At 41.8% G+C, this 24,138-nt stretch overlaps 1 protein-coding gene across 1 annotated transcript in view; it reads left to right on the forward strand.

Annotated features, from left to right (window-relative positions):
- Positions 1–24,138, forward strand: part of atp11a (ATPase phospholipid transporting 11A) — a 236,397-nt gene that overhangs the window by 147,997 nt on the left and 64,262 nt on the right. The window contains exons 18-19 of the mRNA XM_078546099.1: positions 12,261–12,442; positions 15,865–16,116. Of these exons, the coding sequence (XP_078402225.1) occupies positions 12,261–12,442; positions 15,865–16,116 (434 nt within the window). The remainder of the gene's footprint in view (positions 1–12,260; positions 12,443–15,864; positions 16,117–24,138) is intronic.

Below are 24,138 nucleotides of genomic sequence, written 5' to 3' on the forward strand. Positions count from 1 at the left end.
GAACAAAGCAGCAGGTTAGCATGTGGGGGGGTGGATTCAACTTCATGGAAAATTATGAAAAAACTGAAAAGAAAGGAGAGCCCAGGAGAGGCTATTAAAGTCTCCAGAACACAAAATAGGACAGAGTGTTTGGAAAGGGCTAGGAATCTAATTTCAAGCATATAAGATAAAGGGACGACAATGAGAAAGGGGATGGGAAATACAGGACTGAAGGTGTTGTATCTGAATGCACGCAGTATACGAAATAAGGTAAATGAGCTTGTGGCACAGATTGAAATTGGCAGGTATGATGTGGTGGGCATCACGGAGACATGGCTGCAGGGGGATCAGGACAAGCAGCTAAATATCCAAGGATATACATCCTATCGAAAAGATAGGCAGGTTGGCAGAGGGGGTGGGGTTGCTTTGTTGATGAGAAATGAAATTAAATCGATAGCAAGAAACGACATAGGGTCAGATGATGTAGAATCTGTGTCAGTAGAGTTGAGGAACCGCAAAGGTAAAAAAACCATAATGGGAGTTATGTACAGGCCTCCGAACAGTAGTCAGGATATGGGGCACAAGATACACCAGGAGATAGAAAAGGCATGTAAGAAAAGCAAGGTTACAGTGATCATGGGGGATTTCAATATGCAGGTAGACTGGGAAAAATCAGGTTGGTAGTGGACCCCAAGAAAAGGAATTTGTGGAATGTCTACGAGATGGCTTTTTGGAACAGCCTGTGGTGGAGCCCACTAGGGAACAAGCAATTCTAGATTTAGTGATGTGTAATGAGGCAGATTTGATAAGGGAGCTTAAGGTGAAGGAACCCTTAGGAGGAAGTGACCATAATATGATAGAATTTACCCTGCAATTTGAGAGGAAAAAGCTGGAATCAGATAAAACAGTATTACAGTTGAATAAAGGCAACTACAGAGGCATGAGGGAGGAGCTGGCCAGAATTGACTGGGAGATGAGCCTAGCAGGAAAGACAGTGGAACAGCAATGGCAGGAGTTTCTGGGAGTAATTTGGGAGACACAGCAAAAATTCATCCCTAGGAAGAAGAAGCATACTAAAGGGAGGATGAGGCAACCATGGCTGCCAAGGGAAGTCAGGGACAGCATAAAAGCTAAAGAGAAAGCATACAATGCGACGAAGAGCAGTGGGAAGCCAGGGGATTGGGAAGCCTACAAAGACCTACGGAGGACAACTAAAAAAGAAATAAGGAGGGAGAAGATTAAATATGAGGGTAAACTAGCCAGTAATATAAAAGAAGATTGCAAGAGGTTTTTTAGATATATAAAGGGTAAGAGAGAGGCAAAAGTGGGCATTGGGCCGCTGGAAAATGATGCTGGAGAAGTATTAATGGGGAACAAAGAAATGGCGGAGGAACTGAATAGGTACTTTGCGTCAGTCTTCACGGTGGAAGATACGAGTAACATCCCCAAAGTTCAAGAGAGTCAGGGAGCAGAGGTGAGTATGGTGGCCATTACCAAGGAGAAGGTGCTCGGAAAACTGAAAGGTCTGAAGGTGGATAAATCACCTGGACCAGATGGGTTACACCCCAGAGTTCTGAAGGAGATAGCTGAAGAGATAGTGGAGGCGTTAGTGGCGATCTTTCAGGAATCACTGGAGTCAGGGAGGGTTCCAGAGGACTGGAAAATGGCTAATGTAACCCCCCGTTTAAGAAGGGAGTAAGGCAAAAGACGGGAAATTACAGGCCGATTAGCCTGACCTCGGTCGTTGGTAAGATTTTAGAGTCCATTATTAAGGATGAGGTTTCAGAATACTTGGAAGTGCATGGTAAAATAGGACAAAGTCAGCATGGTTTCATCAAGGGGAGGTCATGCCTGACAAATCTGTTAGAATTCTTTGAGGAGGTAATGAGTAGGTTAGACAAAGGAGAGCCAATGGATGTTATCTACTTGGACTTCCAGAAGGCCTTTGACAAGGTGCCGCACAGGAGGCTGCTCATTAAGATAAGAGGCCATGGTGTTAGAGGCAAGGTACTAGCATGGATAGAAGATTGGCTGTCTGACAGGAGGCAGTGGGTGGGGATAAGAGGGTCCTTCTCAGAATGGCGGCCGGTGACTAGTGGAGTTCCGCAACGGTCAATGTTGGGACCACAACTTTTCACTTTATATGTTAATGATCTAGATGAAGGAACTGAGGGCATCCTGGCTAAGTTTGCAGATGATACAAAGATAGGTGGAGGGACAGGTAGTATTGAGGAGGCGAGGAGGCTGCAGAAGGATTTGGACAGGTTAGGAGAATGGGCAAAGAAGTGGCAGATGGAATACAACGTGGGGAAGTGTGAGGTCATGCACTTTGGTAGGAAGAATAGAGGCATAGACTATTTTCTAAATGGGGAGAGAATTCAGAAATCTGGAGTGCAAAGGGACTTGGGAGTCCTCGTCCAGGATTCTCTTAAGGTTAACTTGCAGGTTGAGTCGGTAGTTAGGAAGGCAAATGCAATGTTGGCATTTATTTCGAGAGGACTAGAATATAAAAGCGGGGATGTGCTGCTGAGGCTTTATAAGGCTCTGGTCAGACCACATTTAGAATATTGTGAGCAATTTTGGGCCCCGTATCTCAGGAAGGATGTGCTGGCCCTGGAGAGGGTCCAGAGGAGGTTCACGAGTACGATCCCAGGAATGAAAGGCTTAACATATGAGGAACGTTTGAGGACTCTGGGTCTATACTCGATGGAGTTTAGAAGGATGAGGGGGGATCTGATTGAAACTTACAGAATACTGAAAGGCTTGGATAGAGTGGACGTGGGGAAGATGTTTCCATTAGTAGGAGAGACTAGGACCCGAGGGCACAGCCTCAGAGTAAAGGGAAGACCTTTTAGAACAGAGATGAGGAGAAACTTCTTTAGCCAGAGAATGGTGAATCTATGGAATTCATTGCCACAGAAGGCTGTGGAGGCCAGGTCATTGAGTGTATTTAAGACCGAGATAGATAGGTTCTTGATTGGTAAGGGGATCAAAGGTTACGGGGAGAAGGAGGGAGAATGGGGTTGAGAAACTTATCAGCCATGATTGAATGGCGGAGCAGACTTGATGGGCTGAATGGCCTAATTTCTGCTCCTCTGTCTTATGGCCTTATGGTCTTATCTTCACACAATGGAGCACCAGATCGAGAATGTCAGACTTTCTCATAAAGTCTTTCCTTCAACCGCCCATCTCTACAGAGACGCTATTTGTTTGTCCTTTGTTTACATGTGTGCGTGTGTGTGCGCGCGCACACTGGAGTAATTACAAATTGTGTGTTAACCAGTTCTTGCAACTTATTTTAAAAAGTATTGTTTTATATTAAATTAATCATTGAGTTTATTGAAAGAAGCCTGGTTAAAGTCTCTTTTATTCAGAGTCTAACAGTAATAAAGGTAAATAATTGGCCATTTTGGTAAATGAATTAAACATTTATACTAATAGTACGACCTGTGGTGTCATGGGGCTGGATAAACTGTACTGTCCTCCCATCCCGGTCCTAACATAAATCCTGCGGGATTTCGAAAGGTGAACAACAGGTGATTGGATGCAGAATATTAATTGGTAACAGGATAAAAGCACCGATACCAGGTTTCTTACACATTAGTAAACCAAAATGGCTTTGGAAGTTGCTATGACTTTTCTAAAGATAGAAGATTTATCCCTGACTGGTTTACAAAAAGTAACCAACACTAAGCTAATGGAATTGGCAGATATGTTGGAGCTAGAATTAAGTGTAGGGGTGAGGAAAGTAGACGTAGTTGAGGTAATAGCATAGCATTTGAAATTGAAAGGGATACCAGAGAGAGCACATTCTCCAGGGGGTGAGTCAGTTGGGTTAACTAAGATTCAGTTACAAATGAAGCAGCTTGAACAGGAAAGATAATTGATATTGAAAAAGCTTGAAAGAGAGGGAAAAGAGAGAGCATTTGAAAAGCTGGAACTGGAATTTCAGGCAAGAGAGAAGGATAAAGAAAGAGAGGCAAAGGATAGAGAGAAGGAACAAGAAAGGAAATATCAGCTTAAGAGGCTGGCATTAAAAAAAAAAGAGGCCTCAGATGCTGGGGAAAATTCTGATGATGAAAAAACTACCCCCAACTCAAAGTCCAGTGGGGAGATGTTTAAATTTGTACAAGCCCTTCAAAAATTTGAGGAAAGAGACGGAGGGGGATTCTTCATTTCATTTGAGAAGGTAGCTAAGCAAATGAAGTGGCCAAAACAAACCTGGACATTGCTCCTACAGAGTAGGTTGGTGGGTAGAACACGAGGCTTATGCATTACTTTCAGAAGAGGTTTCTATGTATTATAATGCAGTAAAAAAGGTTATTCTTGCTGCCTATGAATTGTTCCCTTAGAAGTACAGGCAGAAATTTTGTAGCATAAGGAAACAGCCTGGGCAGACCGACATTGAATTTGAGAGAGTAAAGCAAAATAATTTTCACTGTTGGATACGAGCATTAAAGATAGATGCAATGTATGAAGTTCCTCCAGTAGTTAGAAGCCATGTTGAAGACCAGAGGGTTGCAACAGCTAGACAGGCTGCAGAGGTGACTGATGATTATGAGCCAGGTCCATAAATCTAAACCCTTTTTCTGTCATCCCCACAAACCCGAGAAGCATAGGTAGGAAAGTGAAAGGAAGGCAAGTAGCCAGGGAAGAGAAGGGTCAGCCGGGAATGCCTCCTCAGGAAGGCTGACAGTGAGATTCGAAGGCCGAAGTGTTTCTATTGTAACAAGGTGGGACATATTCGTGCCGATTGCTGCAAGTTGCCTGGGAAATCCATGGGACTTACTGGGGTATGTAAGGGCGATTCGGGAAAAGGAGCCCTGACTAAAAATACAACAGATCAAGTTGTAGCATCAACTACAGCTGTGAAACCCAGTGTGAATGCTGCTGTGAGTTCAGGGGAGGTGAATAAGATACATGAGAGTTATAAAGAGTTTTTGTCAAGAGGAAAAATAACCCCTTATGCCTCAAGTGAGACAGCTAAACCTATAATTATATTAAGAGATATGTGAGCCACTCAAGCGCTTTTGCTGGGGAAAGGCATAAATTTTCCCCCAGAAAGCACATTAAAAGCCAAAGTTTTAATAAATGGCATTGGTGGGGAGTATATACTTTAGCACCAGGTGCCCTTGGGAGCGTGACTTAATGCCTGGGATGGTGATGGTAGGGGTTGCCCAGAAGTTACCACTAGATGGAGTTGACTTACTCCTGGGAAATGATTTAGCCGGAACAAAGGTAGTAGCTTCTCCCATAATTGCGGAAAGCCCAAGTGAGGTTAAAGAGATGGAGCAGTTACAGGCAAAGGTTTCAGGAACTTTTCCTTCATGTGTGATGACCCGAGCAATGGCTAAACAAAGTCCATTATTGGAGGTCAAAGTGGATACCACAGACAGGTATTTGGCTAGATGAAATTTCTTTAAAGATTTAGATAATCCGAAAGGAATATTTGGTAAATCTTCTCTGGTTAAGGCTCAACAGGCCAATCCGGATTAAGTAAGATAGCCCAATCAGCCCAAGCTGAAGCTGAGGAAGTTCCAGGATGCTATTATATTAAAAATGGGATACTAATGAGGAAGTGGAGACCTCTTCACAGACCTGAGATGAAGAGTGGATGGTTGTTAATCAGGTAGTGATACTGCCCAAATATCGTAAAGAGATATTATGAATAGCACATGAAATTCCTTTGTCAGGACACGTAGGGATACAGAAAACTCAGGTGTGAATAAACCAACATTTCTAACGGCAGGGTCTTTACAAGGATGTGGAAGTTTTATAAAACGTACTACACATGCCAGATGTTGGGAAAACCACAATCTACAATCAAACCGGCGCCCTTAATTCCCATACCAGTTTTCCAGGAGCTGTTTATTTGGGTGTTAGTAGATTGTATGGGACCATTACAAAGGACAAAAGCAGGACACCAGTATATCTTCACTATTATAGACGTGACAATTCGATTTCCAGAGGCCACCCCTTTAAGAACAATTACAACTAACATAGTGGGAGCGAAGTTAACCCAATTTTTTACTCAATGTGGATTACCGATAGAGATCCAGTCAGACCCAGGTTCTAGTTTTATGTCTAAAATCTTTCACAGCATAATGAGTGGTTGGGTATAAAGCAGTTAATCTGCATATTATCCTCAGACATAGGGAGCTTTAGAGAGGTACCATCAAACTCTTAAAACAATGATTAAATCGTATTGTCATGAATAGCCCCATGATTGGGACAAAGGACTTGACTTTTATTTCCAACCAAGATTCACCGAAAGAATCTACTGATTTTAGTCCTTTTGAATTAACTTATGGAAATGAGGTAAGAGGTCATCTGAACTTAAAGAAGGAGAGAGAGACGAATCCTCTACGTTAGATTATATGTCCATGTTCCAGGAATGGCTCACAGGAGCCTGTAAAGTGGCTCAAGAACATCTTAAAGTTTCTCAAACAAGGATGAAGGAATGGGCAGATAAGCAAGCTGTGACCCGAACATTACAACCAGGGGATGAAGTTGTTAGTGTTATTGCCATTACAGAGGGAACCTCTGAAAGCTTGGTTCAGTGGTACATACAAAATAATTAAGAGGGTCGGTAAAGTAAATTATTTGATAGATACCCCAGATTGCATGAAAAAGAATTGGGTGTGTCATATCAATATGTTAAAACAATACCATCGTAGGGAGGAGGATGAGAAGGAGCAGGTATGTCAGGTAGTAAGCACAGTGGAGGACAAGAGAGACAGAAAGAGTGAGGCAGAAGGGGACTTAGACAGTTCAGAAATTGAACCTCCTACTACCTGGTCAGCTAACACTGAAATATTAGGATAATTAGACACCATATTTTCATACCTAGAGGCAGGACAATGAGAGGATCTGGTAAGGTTACTTAGAAAATTTTAAGGAATCTGTAGGGATAAACCAGGGTGTATAACTTTAGCCACGCATGATGTGGATGTAGGGGAGCCTTCTACAAAACAACATCCTTACCATTTAAGTCCAGAAAAGCAAGCTCAAGTGAAAATAGAAATTCAATATACTTAAGAAAATCACCTAATTGAACATAGTCAAAGCAGTTGGTGTTCTCCAGTAGTGTTAGTGCCTAAACCTGATGGGTCAACCAGATTCTGCACAGGTTATAGAAAGGTTAATGTGGTAACAAAAATGGATCGCTATCCAATCCCTCGTTTAGAAGATTGTATTGACAGGGTCGGCAGTGCCACATTCCTTACCAAGATAGATTTATTGAAAGGATACTGGCAAGTACCTTTTAATGTCGTGAGCTAAGGTGATATTGGCTTTCATCCTGCCGAATGGGTACACCAATACCAAGTGATGCCATTCGGGCCAAAAAATGCTCCAGCCACTTTACAGAGACTAATGAATCAAGTAGTAACTAGTGTTCCTAACTGAGTGGTTTACTTGGATGATGTATTTTTTTACAGCAACACTTGGGAAGATCATTTAAAACAATTGGAAGCCCTATTTAAACAATTACAATCAGCAGACCTAGTAATAAACCTTGCCTGGAGAGAGTTTGCGATAGCATGGGTAACTTAGCTAAAGCATATTGTAGGGCAAGGACAAGTGTTGCCAAGAACAGTGAAAATGCAGGCCTTGAATTCCCTGTCCCTAAAACTAAACAGGAAATAATTATGTTTTAGGGATGTGCGGCTTCTGTTGTAAGTTTGTGGCAAACATCAGCACAATAGCTGCCCTACTAATGGATTTAATACAAATGAAGGCGAAGGTGACATGGTCAAGAGCAGCTTTTGAGAAGCTGAAGGAGATCCTAACGAATTAACCAGTATTAGCCATCCCTAATTTCGCTAAACCCTTCAAGCTGGCAATCGAATTGGGGGTGGGTGCGGTCTTATTGCAAGAAGGTGAATCGAGCATAGAGAAGCTACTGGGGTACTTTTCTAAAAAAAAATTAAATCAGCATCAAAAGACCTTGGGATTGTTACTGGCACTTAAACATTTTGAGGTATACATCCATCATAGCTGCAAAGAAACACTAGCATATACTGACCATAATTCCTTGGCCTTTGTAGAAAGATTTAAGACTCAGAATGACAGATTGTTCTGATGCAGCTTGCTAATCTTAAAGATCGTTCATAATGTTGGGAAGGATAATATAATTGCTGATGCAATCAAGAATCAAATTTTTGTAGAATTTTCTGGAATCAAGAACATCAGAGGAAATTGTACAGATGCTATACAGGAAGTGAATGATTGAGTGAGTGCATATTTGAATTTTGTTTTGTATATTGTATATATATTTTCCTGTACACTTTGTAATGAAACAAGTTTGGAAATTGTGTTTCAGTTCTTAAGGGCAGAGGCATGTTGGGAAACATATCTTCAAGAAACGTGTTTCCTTTTAATATTTGGATGAACTTTGCATTATTTGGACGCTTGAATTTCTTTTGAAAAAAGTTTAATCAGCATGGCAATTGTGGAGGAGAGCTATTTGTTTATTTGAACTGCAATCACTTTAATTGATGGAAAAAAAACTTTTAAAGGCAAAGGCCTGTTGATTTACTGGAAATCAACTGACAGAGGAGCTTTATGTTTTGAACTTATTTTTTTGAACTCAGTTGGGCATGAACTGAAAAGGGGAAAAGCTGCCCAGTTCATGCTCTCCTTGCCTTGCCTGACTACAGTGTGGTTATCAGTATCCAGCTAGGAACACTCATCTCAGTATAACTTGCCTGTATTTGGAAACCTGAGAGAAGAAGGATTGACCCGTCTCTCCTCCTCTCCACGCTGAAGCTCCTTTGGTGAAAATCTCCAGACATCTACTAGGACTAGTGGCCCATCTTCACACGAGGGACCATCAGATATACAATGTCAGAAATCTGCTAACTTTATCCATTTTTTATAAAGTCTTTTCTTCAACCACCCATCTCTGCAGAAAATCTATCTGTTTGTCCTTCGTGTGGGTATTACAAAACTATAACAATTTTCATCATATTATTGTGGGTTATTGTAAAGTAGGTTTATAGGGGTGAGTATGGATGATTTTCTCTGTGTGTGATTTAATTGAATTGGCATCAGCTAGACTGTAAGTTTAAAATTATCAAAAGGAGTTAGTTGTAGAAAAGTACTTGAAATACTAATGAGTAAACGTGGATGAGGTCTTAGCATATAAGGTGTGATGGAACTTTGCATTTTTAGATAAGTGAAGGAGTTGTTTGGATTTCAAAGGGATGGTAGGATGTTTACAACTGGTAAGATAAGCAAGGCCAAGCAGTATGTTTATTTTTCCCAAAAGGAAAGAGGTCATATTGACAACATTAAAGATTTTTATAGTATGGGAAAGTATATTTCCAAAGACATATGGACCAATGGAATTTACAGATTAAAGAGAGAGAAACATATATAAAGAAGGAGAGAAGGTTATGTTGGAGGCCATGTAAGACCTGACAAGAGTGTGTGAAACAGCTTTGAAGAAGCCTCCAGCGATTTTTGCAAAAGTCTGCTGCCTCTAGTAACTAAAGTTGGAGAAAAGCCTTTGGAATCCCACTGTCGAGTGGGTGCAGTGGTAACTTGCTGGCTTACTTTTTAAATTTAAAATCTATTTTGGACTGTTGCCTTAAAGGGGGTGTGTAGTTGGGAGTTAGGTTAATTAAGAATTTTAGGATTTGTTGTGGTATTGAGTCACTAATCTTATGTATGTGCTTGAAATATTTTCTTGTGTTATAAATATTTTAATTTAATTTTTAAAATCTCTAAAAGTGTTAGTGGACTCATTACTTCTGAATTCAATGCTCCTATCTCGTAATAAGTACAAATTGCAAAACCATTGTGATAGCATGGCCAAGTTTCCATTGTGAATTCGATCCACCTGGCACACATCACCTGCCATGCCATTACAGTGTGTGTGTGCGCGTGCACATGCGTGCCAGGGTATTTTAAAAGGGATAGATAGTTAGCCTTCCAGATTACAGATTGTGTGTTAACCTGTTCTTGCAACTTGTTTTAAAAAGAAATTTTGTTTTATAATAAATCAACCATTGTAAGTTTACAGAAGGAAGCCTGGTTAAAATCTCTTTTATTCAGAGTCAAACAGTAGCGAAGGTAAATAATTGGCCATTTTAGTAAGCGATTAAACATTTATACGATTGGTACAAGCTGTGGAGTAGTGGGGCTAGATAGGCTGCACACTCCTCCCAATTCGGTCATAACACAGTGTCTAGTTCAAATGGAGTGACGGGCTCCACTAATTTTTAATATTTATTCTTTCGTGGGATGTGGACAAGGTCCAAATATGTTGCCCATCCCTAATTGCACTTAAGAACATGGTGGTGATCTGCTGCCTTGAACCAGTGCCGTCTCATCTGGTGCAGGTACACCCCCAGTGCTGTTAGGAAGGGAGTTCCAGGACTTTGATCTAGTGACAGTGAAGGGACAAAAATATAGTTCCAAATCAGAATAGTGTGTGCCACTTGAATACCTTTCTAACCTCCGAAGTAACCTTTGTAATGCTCAAACAAAGAGAGCGTGTCCATTCTCGGATCAATAGTAGACACTGCGCTTGGGCCAGTCCATTAGCCCAAAAAATTTGGATCCTTTTAAAATGACTCTTGTTCTTTTTAGGTATTTTGAAGTTATAAAGTTTTCATTGTGATCAGATTTCCGCTTTGGATTGTGTTTGATTACACTTCCCCACCTCGTTCTGCCAGAGCTCCAATGCTCAATTTCCTGAAGTGCTTAAAGGCGGCAAGTGCTAGAAATTCAGGAATATCTCGAAAGTGACGTTGGCCGTGCTTCATGTGCTGGCCGTATCTAACTCCTCCACACAAGGGAAGAGCAAGTATTTTGGGTTAGAGGAAACTTAGAGCAGAATACTGGAGCTGTTCTTAGAGCAATGCATGCCCTGGGTGGCCCTGAAATTAGGGTTTGTGCCTCAGTTCAATAATTTGGTCAAGTTGCAAGTGCCCTCAGGAGCAGCCCAACCATTGCCAACAGATCAATTTAGGGCCTTTTGCCATGTGGGCACTTGCCCTCGAGAGCATTTCCACTCTGCCAGGGGTGGGCTCTAGTCCTTGCTCAGCCCGGGGCCCTACAACTGGCATCAGGTCCCTCATTAGTATTTGCAAAGTCTTAACATCTGTTTTAGGTGGCTACTCCAGATGCCAGAAAAATGGTCCTACCCAATATTGGTGTCCTTGGGCTGCAAGAATTTGATCCCTGAAGCTGCAGTGCCTCTTTGGGCTCTGTACAGTGCATCCACTTACAGATTGAATAGGAGTTTAGCTTCTTGAAGCACGGTCTACTTCAATAAAAGAGTGTAGGTGTCTTTTGCATTGAGCTTTTAAGCCATAGAGACTAGATTATGAGACTGGCATCTCAATAACATTTTAGGCCCTTTTATTGTGGCTAACACACACCTGATGAGCATGCTTTCAGTGTATGAAGCATTGGCTAATGTCACTTTGTAAACTCCAAAACAGGGCAAGAAGATATAATAAAACACAGTCCATAGTAGAAATTTGATATCAATAACTGCACCACACGGCATCCCTGCCGCTTAATCGCACACTATTTAGGCTGTTATCCCAGTATCCTTCAACCAATTGGCCAGTTACACGATTTCCTGTTTGTAAGATCATTCTGTGTACAAATTGGCTGCTGTGTTTGTGCACATAACAAATAACTTCAAAGGCACAGTCCCTGCCATCCCCACATACTCCAGGCAGCTGCCTGTATCAGGAAAATGACACTGATAATGACCGTTTCCCATTATCATAGGTGCCAATTATGAAGGCGCCTTTGTACTAAGCACCCCTACTCCAACAATGATCCTGGTCTTGGCCCTTTCTTGGTCACAGCACCCACTGCTTATTGTGGGCAAATGGTGTTGACACCAGCACACTTTCTATAACAGAGACTGGACTTCATCGGCCGTGAAGCTTTTGGGAGTGTCCAGGATGTGAAAGGAAGTTTTTCCTTACAGGAAATTTGCTCTTTAGTCACCTGAAAATGACCTTATCTTATCCCTGATTTTTGTTGTAACCTGGTTGTCTGACCATAACTTATTCTTGTTCTTCATTCACATTCACATTTTAAATTTTCACTATCCAAAATGTTGCAGATATTTGAAGATGTGGGAGCTGATGTTACAATTGAAAACAACAAATATAAAATTGTTCCTAACTGAGTGCCCTTTCTGAATGCTGAAGTTTTGAAATGCTTGCAATACTGTAATTCAGCAGGAGCAACTCACTCTGTGGCTTCCAACAGAATTACTTTTATATTTAATGCAGTTCTATCAATTTCAGGAGGGATTGAGGACCTTATGCGTGGCTTACAAAGTCCTTAGCTGCGAAGAATATGAGAATGTTCATACACTCCTTCAGAATGCTAAGCTAGCCCTGCAGGAACGGGACAGGAAACTTGCTGAAGCATACGATGTAGTTGAAAGGGACCTCGATTTGCTTGGAGCAACAGCTGTGGAAGACAGGTCAGAGAGGGACAGATTCAAACTTCTTTTTCAAATCTGCCCTTATTAGTAGAATCAAATGTGAGCAATACATTGCACTTAGGATCTGACTAAAAATAGACAGTTAATTTAGTTTCTTATAACCAGATAAATTAATGTGTAAAACCTGTTGTTTAAAACTGCAATTTGAACAAAGAAAGGTATTGGGCTGGGAAAGACCAGCTGGCCTGTCAAACCGCCCTCCCCACGCAACACATTGGCTGGAGTATCACGACCTTTTCTCTGCACCCAACACCTCATACCCATTGTTCATAAGAACACAAGAGATGGCAACAGTAGACCATATGGCCCATCGAGCCTGCTCTGCCTTTGAATACAACCAAAGCTGATCTTAGGTTTCAATTCCATTTTCCAGTCCACTCCCCATATCTTCTGATTCCCTGAGAGGCCAGAAATCTGTCTCTCCCAGCCTTAAATGTATTTAAAGATGGAGCATCCGCAACCCTCTGGAGTCGAAAATTTCAAAGATTCACAACCCTTTGAGTGAAGTAATCTCTCCTCATCTCTCGTCTTAAATGATAAGGCCCTTATCCTGAGGCTGTGTCCTTGTGTTTTAGATTCCCTGACCAGTGGAAACAATCTCTCAGCATCTACCTTATGAAGCCCCTTCAGAATCTTGTATGTTTCAATGAGATTGCCTCTCATTCTCCTAAACTCCAGAGAATATAGGCCAAATTTACTCAGCCTCTCATCATAGGATAACCCCTCATCCCAGGGACCAGTTTAGTGAACCTTGGCTGTCCCACCTCCAATGCCAGTATATCCTTCCTTAAGTATCGTGACTAAAATTGCACACAGTATTCCAGATGTGGTCTCACCAAAACCTTGTACAATTATAGCAAGACTCCTTTATCTCTGTACTCTTGCCCCCTTGCAATAAAGCTAATGTGCCATTTCCTTCCTAATTGCTTGCTGTACCTGCATGCTAACTCTGTGTTCCTTGTATGGGAGCACCCAAGTCTCTTTGAATATCAACATTTACAAGTTTCACACCTTTTAAAAAATATTCTGCCTTTCTATTCTTATGTCCAAAATGAATAACTTCACACGTCTGTACATTATGCTCCATTTACCGTCTTGCTGCCCACTCACTTAACCTGTCTATCTTTTGCAACCTCTCTGTCTTCCGGTAAGCTTTGGCTTACCGTTCCAACTTGTTTTGTCTCATCAGCAAGCTCAGATACATTACTCTCTGCCTCTCCATCTAAGTCATTAATGTAGATTGTAAATAGCAGAGGCCCCAGAACTGATCCTTGCGAAGCTTCATCAGTGATGGCCTGCAAACTTGAAAATGCCCATTCTCTGCTTCCTGTCTGTTAACCAACCCTCTATCCATTTTAATATATTACCACAAACTCCATGAGCCCTTATCTTGCATGTTAGCTTTTCTGTGTGACACCTTATCGAATGCCTTTTGAAAATCCAGGCGTACTACATCTACTGTTTCCCTTGTTAGTTACATAATCACAGAATCTTCACAGTGCAGAAGGAGGCTATTCGGCCTATCGAGTTTGCACTGGCTCTCTGGGAGAGCATTCTACCTAGTCCCACTCCCTTGCCTCATCCTGTAACCTTGTACATTCATTCTTTTCACATAGCAATCCAATTCCCTTTTGAGCCGCTCGATCGAACCTGCCTCCACCGCCCTCTTAGGATGTTGGTTCTAGACTCCAACCATCCTCTGGGTGAAAAATTTTATTCCTCACATCACTTTTACTCCTTTTGCCAATTATTTTGAATCTGTGCCCTCTAGTTCTTGATGATTTCTTGAGTGAGAACAGTTTCTCACAATTTACCCTGTTCACACCCCTCAAGATCTTGGATATCTCTATTAAGTCTCCTCTCGGCCTTCTTTTCTACAAGGAAAACAGACCCAACCTCTCCAATTTATCCTCATCGTCAAAAAACTTTAATAAATTTGTCAAGCAGGATTTCCCTTTTCTAAAAACATAATTATAATTTTCTAAGCATATTGTTAAGACTTTCTTAATAATAGATTCCTGAATTTTCTCAACAGCTGATGTTAGGGCTAACTGGTTTATAATTCCCAGTTTTCTCTCTCTTGCTTTGGAAAATCAAAGCTAGTGCATCCATTATCTCTGCAGCTATCTCTTTTAGAACTCTGGGATGTAGGCCATCAAGTCCCAGGAATTTGTCGAATTTTAGTCCCTTAAGTTTCTCCCGATACTTTTTTTCTGCTGCTATTAATTACCTCAATTTCCTCACTCTTTTTAGCTCCAAGGTTACCTTCTATTTTTGATATGCAATTTGTGTTGTCTTCTGTGAAGGCAGACACAAAATATTTGTTCAATGCTTCTGCCATGTCCTCATTTCCCAAGATACTTTCTCCTGCCCCTGCTTCTAAGGGACTAACGTTTACTGTAGCTACACTCTTATTATACACTTCTAAAAGCTCTTACAATCTGTTTTTATATTTCTGGCTAGTTTACTCTTCCATTTTTTTTCCATTTTTATCAATTTCTTGGTAGCCCTTTGCTGGTTTTTAAAACATTCCCAATCCTCAGACTTGCTACTGATCTTTGCAACATTAGAAGCCTCTTTTTAAAAAAAAAACTAATGCTAACCTTAACTTCCTGAGTGAGCCATGGATGGGTCTTTCTTGCTGAGCTTTTGTTTTTCAATGGAGTGTCTGTTTGTTGAACATTTTGAATTGTTTCTTTAAATGTTTTCCACTGTTCATTTACCTTCCTGCCTTTTAGTTGATTTACCCAATCAACCTTAGCCAGTTCTCCACTTTTACGTATTTAATTGACTTTGTTTAAGTTTAAAATTCTAATTTGTGATTGGAGCACGTCACTTTCAAACTTAACATGGAATTCAGTGATATTATGATCACTATTTCCCAGTGAGTCTTTTACTATGACATTACTAATTAACACTGCCTCATTTCACAATACTGGACCTAAAATAGCTTTTCCTAGTGCTTCCATAATGTATTGCTCCAGAAATCTGCCATGTAAACATTCTATAAACTCGACACCATTCTTGCTATTTTGATTGTCGCAGTTTATATGGAAATTAAAGTCTCCCACAATTATCACATTGCTTTTGTTACAAACTCCAACAAGTTCTTTTTACTGCTCTGCTCAACAGTATAACTACTGTCAGTGGGGGCTATAAACTAGTCTCACCAGTGCTTTCTGACTTTTGCTATTCCTAATTTCTACCTACCTTAAAAATGTCCAGGGACAAGAAGAGAAAAAAAGACTCTGTAAAATTCCCCTTCCACCCCCTCAGGCAATCCAAGCCAGTTCAGGAGATCACATGGTCCAAGTATAATCTATAAAGACACTCACGTTGTGCAATTCTATACGTTAGATTTTGCAATCGGTAAGACGTTGTTCAATATGGTTGTTCTTCAGATTGCAAGACAAAGCTGCTGAGACTGTGGAAGCTTTGCAGAAAGCTGGAATGAAGATCTGGGTTCTTACAGGAGACAAGATGGAAACAGCTACAGCCACATGCTATGCATGCAAGCTTTTCAGGAGAAATACACAGCTATTTGAGTTGACGACTAAACGAATAGAAGAGCAAAGTTTACATGATGTGCTTTTTGATTTGAACAGAATAATTCTCAGGCAGAGTGATAGTTTGCCAAGAGACAGTTATTCAGGGTGGGCATCTCAGTTAATCCTTCAGTTCTTTGCCATTGTGACGAAATGTTAAATGTTGCAATTGCAAGAAAAGCTAGCAGTAAATTATCTTAAGTTTGCACTTGGCAGTTTTTCAATTAAATGGGGCTTACTCGGGGTATTATAAATCAGGGCATGAGTAAAGGGGTAATAAATTTGTGCAGAAATTCAGTTAGGCTACAGTTAAAGACTGCAGTTTTAGAAGTCCAAATATAGAAAGGACAAAATTATCGAGAATGTACAGGTTCACCAGGATGATGTAGGGATGGGAAGCTGCTGTTATGAAGAGAAACTTGAGATAACTGGGACTATTTCTACTGGAGCAGAGAAGGATAAGAGGAGTTTTAAGAGCTTTTTAACATGATGAATATCATTGATGAAGTGAACAGAGTAAAATTATTTCTTCTGGTTGGAGAGTAATTGGAAAATAGGTTACTGATTTCCCTCTTGAATCATAAACTTGAATTTGTCTAGTAACCTCCTTGTGATAAACCTTCTCAAAGGCCTTCTGAAAATCCATATACAGTCCATCTGTATTCTATTTACCTATCCAATCAGTCGCTTCTTAAAAAAAATCTATTAAATGTGTCAAACACTTTTAGTAACTCTGGCTGGCTGTCCATGATTAATCTATGTATATCTAAATGTCCATGATTAATCTATGTATATCTAAATGTCCATGATTAATCTATGTATATCTAAATGTCCATGATTAATCTATGTATATCTAAATGTCCATGATTAATCTATGTATATCTAAATGTCCATGATTAATCTATGTATATCTAAATGTCCATGATTAATCTATGTATATCTAAATGTCCATGATTAATCTATGTATATCTAAATGTCCATGATTAATCTATGTATATCTAAATGTCCATGATTAATCTATGTATATCTAAATGTCCATGATTAATCTATGTATATCTAAATGTCCATGATTAATCTATGTATATCTAAATGTCCATGATTAATCTATGTATATCTAAATGTCCATGATTAATCTATGTATATCTAAATGCTCACTAATTTATCTTGACTATAGATTGTAAAAAGTTTATTCATAATTGACATCAGACTAACTGGTCTTTTGTTACCCAGTTTATCCTACTCTCTGTTAAACAGGAATATAACATTGGCTACTGCCCAGTCCCATGGTATAGCTCACATATTTAATGTAGATTGAAAAGTTATGGTCGCAGCCTTTGTAGTCTTTTTCTCTAATTCTTGTAACAACCCAGAAAGCACCTTGAGTTAGGCCAATTTTTCTTTTTGTTGAACTAATTCCTTTTCCATCAATTAGCTTTAATAATTGCTCCACATTCTGTGCTAGTACATCTACATTTTTACTTCACTGATCACTTGTAAAAACCAGTGCAAATATTTATTTACTGTTTCAACAGACAGCTACAGACGTTGTAGTTGGGTTAGTTGTTTAGAGTTTACTTGGCTGCAGCCTTGGCAGCTCGCTCTTAATAAACCCCTTTTCCTTGGCCCTTTGACCATATACCTTTATACCCTCCCTTCCCAAATGTATCTCGGCTTTTTAAACTCTAGAATTGATACTGTATCTATACCCTCCTGGTGTATTCTATCCCTTAAACTCACAACTATTTTTATGGAGACATTTTTTCAGGATTCCCTTCAAGCCAGCTATTGATTTGAAAAGCTTTTACAAAATGCAAAAGGAAATAGTAGGAGGGATTACCCAAAGCTTGGTCAAGAAGTGGGTTTTCAGAAAGGTATTAAAGGCGAAATGCTGAGGGGTTCAAAGAAGCATTTCCAGAGATTGTGCTTTAGATGGGTGAAGGGTTGCCTCAGCATTGCTTCTTAGCAATTTGTGATTAAGTTGTCTGGAATTAGATAAGTACAATACCGGTACAAGGAAATAGGATGTAGTAAATGCCGGACAAAGCGCTGCTTGGATTTTTTAGTGACTTCTACTTAGAGACCAAAAAGCTAACCTGTGTGTTGAGGCAGAAGACATGGGCATGGTTCTTAATGATGACTTTGTGTCTGCCTTCACAAGTGAGAAGGATGCTGCAAACATTTTGTTGAAGAGGAGGAGTGTGAAATATTGGATAGAATAAAAATAATGTGAAAGGAAATATTATAAGTAGATAAATCGCCAAGCTTTCATGAAATATATCCTAGGGTTTTGAGGGAAGCAAGGGAGGAAATACTGGAGGCTCTGACCATCATTTTCTAATTCTCTCTAGCCACAGGCATGGTGCCAGAGAACTGGAGGACTGCTAACATTATATCATTGTTTATAAAGAAAGAAAGGAATTAATTGAGCAATTACAGGCCAGTCAGCCTCATCCCTTCATGGGCAAATGATTGAAAAAAAAATTAGGGGGCAGTGTAAATTGCTCTTTAGAAAGGCAGAGTTTAATCAAGATCAGTCAGCATGGACTTTTTATCTGAAGGTTGTATCTGACTAAATTGATTGAATTTTTTGAAGAGATAACACGGAGGATTGGTGAGTGTGGTATGTTTGATGTAGTCAACATGGATTTCATGGATTTCAACGAGGTTTTGCACCCACGGTGGTTGACAGGGCCCTCAACCGTGTCCGGCCCATCTCCTGCGCATCTGCCCTCACACCTTCTTCTCCCTCCCAGAAACATGATAGGGTCCCCCTTGTCCTCACTTATCACCCCACCAGCCTCTGCATTCAAAGGATCATCCTCCGCCATTTCCACCAACTCCAGCATGATGCCACCACCAAACACATCTTCCCTTCACCCCCGCCGCTGGCGGCATTCTGCAGGGATCGTTCCCTCCGGGACACCCTGGTCCAGTCCTCCATCACCCCCTACACCTCAACCCCCTCCCACGGCACCTTCCCATGCAACCGCAGAAGGTGCAACACCTGCCCCTTTACATCCCCTCTCCTCACCGTCCAAGGGCCCAAACATTCCTTTTAAGTGAAGCAGCATTTCACTTGCACTTCCCTCAATTTAGTCTACTGCATTCGTTGCTCCCAATGCGGTTTCCTCTACATTGGAGAGACCAAATGCAGACTGGGTGACCTCTTTGCAGAACACCTTCGGTCTGTCCGCAAGCATTACCCAGACCTCCCTGTCGCTTGCCATTTCAACACACCACCCTGCTCTCATGTTCACATGTCCGTCTTTGGCCTGCTTCATTGTTCCAGTGAAGCTCAATGCAAACTGGAGGAACAGCACCTCATCTTCCGACTAGGCACTTTACAGCCTTCTGGACTGAATATTGAGTTCAACAATTTTAGATCATGAACTCTCTCCTCCATCCCCACCCCCTTTCCGATCCCCCCCTTTTTTTTCCAATAATTTATATAGATTTTTCTTTTCCCACCTATTTCCATTATTTTTAAATGTATTTCCATCCATTGTTTTATCTCTACCTTTTAGCCTATTTCGATTCCTTCACCCCACCCCACCCCACCCCCACGAGGACTATCTGTACCTTGCTTGTCCTGCTTTCTACCCTTAATTAACACATTCCTTAGATAATATCACCACCTTCAACACCTCTTTGTCCTTTTCTCTGTGACATTTTTTGGTTACCTCCACCTATCACTGGCCCTCTATCCAGCTCTACCTGTCCCACCCCCCCTTAAACCAGCTTATATTTCACCTCTCTTCTATTTTTACTTCGTTCTGTTGAAGGGTCATTCGGACTCGAAACGTTAACTGTGTTCCTCTCCACAGATGCTGCCAGACTTGCTGAGTTCTTCCAGGTATTTTTGTTTTTGTTTTGGATTTCAGCAAGACTTTTGACAAGATCACACATGGCAGACTGGTCAGAAAAGTAAAAGCCCATGAGATTCAAGTGGCAAATGTGACAAATTAGATCTAAAATTGACTCAGTTACAGAAAAGAAAGAGTAATGGTGGACAGGTGTTTTTGTGACTGGAAGACTGTTTCCAGTGGTGTTCCACAGGACAAAGCACTAGGTCCTCTGTTTTTCTTGGCATATGTATAAAATAAAATGAAGGGGTATGATTAAGAAGTTTGCAAATGACACAAAAATTGACCATGTGGTAGATAGTCAATTGGGAAAGCTGTAGACTGCAAGACCCTGAAGGCACCAGGACTGATGGATAAGGTGGTTAAAAAGTCACACGGGATACCTTCCTTTATTATCGAGGCACAATCTTATGCTAGAACTGTATAATATATAATTAGAGCACAACGCAGTACTGTGTACAGTTCTTTTCACCGCATTACAAGAAGTGTATGGTCGTACAAGAGGGATACAGAGGAGATTGAAGAGGATATTTCCAGGACTGGAAAATTTTAGCTATGAGGAAAGATTGGATAGGTTGGAGTTGTTTTTGCCGGACAAAGGAGGTTGAAAGGCGATGTAATTGAGATGCATAAAAATTGAGAGACCAAAATAGAGTGGATAGGAAGGATCTGTTTTCCTTAGCAGTGAGATCAATATCTAGGGAACATAGATTCAAAATAATTGGTAGAAGGATTGGAGGGGAGTTGAAGAGAATATTTCATCCAGAGGGTGGTGAGAGTCTGGAACTCTGTGCCTGAAAAAGTGATCGAGGCAGAAACCTTCATTGCATTTAAAAAGCACTTGAATACGCATTTGAAGTGCCCGCCATAACCTATAGGGCTGCAGATCAAATGCTGGATAGCTCTATTTCAGGTGGCACATATAAGAGGAGGTGATGGCGCAGTGGTATTGTCACTGGACTAGTAATCCAGAGACCCAGGGTAATGCTCAGGGGTTCAAATCCTGCCACGGCAAATGGTGGAATTTGAATTCAATCTGGAATGAAAAGTGTGATGATGACCTTGAAACCATTGTCAGTTGTTGTAAAAACCCACCTGGTTCACTAAAGTTCTTTAGGGAAGGAAATCTGTCATCCTTACCTGGTCTGGTCTACATGTGACTCCAGACCCACAGCAATGTGGTTGACTCTGAAATGGCCGATCCAGACACTCAGTTGTAACAAAACGCTACAAAGTCACAAAGAAGGAACAAAACCAGATGGGCCACTTGCCATCGACCTAGGCACCGGAAATGACAAAGGCAAACCCGGCCCTGTTGACCCTGCAATGTCCTCCTTACTAATATCGGTGGGGGGGGCTAGGGGAGGGCTGTCTCACAGACTAGTCAAGCAACAGCCTGACATAGTCATCCTCACGGAATCATACCTTACAGATAATATCCCAGACACCACCATCACCATCCCTGGGTATGTCCTGTCCCATCAGCAGAGGTGGCGGCATAGTGGTACACAGTCGGGAGGGAGTTGCCCTAGGAGTCCTCAATCGACTCCGGTCCCCATGACAGCATCAGGTCAAACATGGACAAGGAAACTTGCTGATTACCACTTACCGCCCCCACTCAGCTGATGAATCAGCACTCCTCCATGTAAAACACTATTTGGTAATCCATTCCATTTGGAGGAAGCACTAAGGGTGGCAAGGGCGCAGAATGTACTGTTGCTGGGGGACTTCAATGTCCATCACCAAGTGTAGCTCGGTAGCACTATTGCAGACCAAGCTGGTTGAGCCCTAAAGGACATAGCTGCTAGACTGGGTCTGCAGCAGGTGGTGAGGGAACCAACAAGAGGGAAAAGCATACCTCACCAACCTGCCTGCCGCAGATGCATCTGTCCATGACAGTATCAGTAGGAGTGACCACCACACAGTCATTGTGGAGATGAAGTCCCGCCTTAACATTGAGGATACCCTCCATCATGAGATACACTACTACCATGCTAAGTGGGACAGATTTCAAACAGATCTAGTAACTCAAGACTGGGCAAGAGGCGCTGTGAGCCATCAGCATCAGCAGAATTATACTCAAACACAACCTGTAACCTCATGGCCCGGCATATCCCCCACTCTACCATTACCACCAAGCCAGGGGATCAACCCTGGTTCAATAAAGAGTGCAGGATGGCATGTCAGGAGCAGTACCAGGAATAGCTAAAAATGAGGTGTCAACCTGGTGAAGCTATAACACAGGACCACTTGCATGTCAAACAGCATAAGCAGCAAGCAATAGACAGATCTAAGCAATTCTACAACCAATGGATCAGTTCTAAGTTCTGCAGTCCTACCACATCCAGTCACGCATGTACAATTAAACAACTCATTGGAAGAGGAGGCTCCACAAATATCCCCATCCTCAATGATGGGGGAGCCCAGCACATTAGTGCAAAAGATAAAGCTGAAGCATTTGCTACAATCTTCAGCCAGAAGTGCCAATGGATGATCCATCTTGGGCTCCTCCAGAGGTCCCCAGCATCACAGATGACCGTCTTCAGCCAATTCGATTCACTCCATGTGATATCAAGAAGCGGCTGAAGGCACTGGATACTGCAAAGGCTATGGGGCCTGACAATATTCCGGCAATAGTACTGAAGACTTGTGCTCCAGAGGTTGCCATGCTTCTAGCCAAGCTGTTCCAGTACAGCTACAACACAGGCATCTACCCGGCTATGTGGAAAATTTCCCAGGTATGTCCTGTACACAAAAAGCAGGACAAACCCAACCCGTCCAATTACCGCCCCATCAGTCTACTCTCCATCATCAGTAAAGTGATGGAACGGGCCATTAACAGTGCTATGAAGCAGCACTTACTTAGCAATAACCTGCTCACTGACGCCAAGTTCGGGTTCTGCCAGGGCCACTCAGCTCCTGACGTCATTACAGCCTTGGTTCAAGGTGAGGTGAGTGACTGCCCTTGACATCAAGGCCGCATTTGACTGAGTGTGGCATCAAGGAACCCCAGAGTCAATGGGAATCAGTGGGAAAGCTCTCTGCTGGTTGGAGTCATACCCAGCACAAAGGAAGATGGTTGTGGTTGTTGGAGGTCAGTCATCTCAGCTCCAGGACATCATTGCAGGAGTTCCTCAGGGTAGTGTCCTCAGCCCAACCATCTTCAGTGCTTCATCAATGACCTTCCTTCCATCATAAGGTCAGAAGTGGGGATGTTCGCTGATGATTGCACAATGTTCAGCGCCATTCATGACGACTCAGATACTGATAGGTTATCATTGACCAGAAACTGAACTGGACTAGCCATATAAATACTGTGGCCACAAGAGCAGGTCAGAGGTTAGGAATCGTGCAATGAGTAACCCACCTCCTGACTCCCCAAAGCCTGTCCACCATCTACAAGGTACAAGTCAGGAGTGTGATGGAATACTCCCCACTTGCCTGGATGAGTGCAGCTCCCATAACACTCAAAAAGCTTGACACTGTCCAGGACAAAGCAGCCCCGCTTGATTGGCACCACATCCACAAGCATTCTCTCCCTCCACCACCAATGCACAGTAGCAGCAGTGTGTACCATCTACAAAATGAACTGCTGGAATTCACCAAGGCTCCTTCGACAGCACCTTCCAAACCCATGACCACCACCACCTGCAAGTTCCCCTCCAAGTCACTCACCATCCTGACTTGGAAATATATCGCCATTCCTTCACTGTCACTGGGTTAAATCCTGGAGCTCACTAGCAGCACTGTGGGTGCACCTGAACCACATGGACTGCAGCGGTTCAAGAAGGCAGCTCACCTCCACCTTCTCAAGGGCAATTAGGGATGGGCAATAAATGCTGACCCAGCCAGTGAAGCCCACATCCCATGAATGAATAAAAAAAAACATGGCTTCCTTCTATGGAGAATCTTAAACACGGTGATGGGTTTCAGCATGATAATCACTGATCAAAAAAAATCTTTTGGAGAATATACCCTTAATCAGGCTATTTCTACATCATAACTCAACCTTTATCAGGGATCCCATATAGGTGAGGGATCATCATGGTTAAAGCAGTATATTCTCCCTAAGCTGATGTGCCCAAAGTAATCTCTCTATTGCAAATGAGGTCTGATCAATACTCTGCACTTCTTGTCCTGCATATAATGGGTCGAATCCTCCGTGGAGCGGCAGTCCAGTGGTGATTCACTCCTTTTTACTTACCCCAGAACGGAGCTGCGCATTTCTCACCTGGACTTCTGACCCAGGCCCGCTGAGAAATGCATA

The sequence above is a fragment of the Cetorhinus maximus genome, chromosome 7 (genome assembly GCF_964194155.1).
Source record: "Cetorhinus maximus chromosome 7, sCetMax3.hap1.1, whole genome shotgun sequence".
In the NCBI taxonomy this organism is placed as follows: Eukaryota; Metazoa; Chordata; class Chondrichthyes; order Lamniformes; family Cetorhinidae; genus Cetorhinus; species Cetorhinus maximus.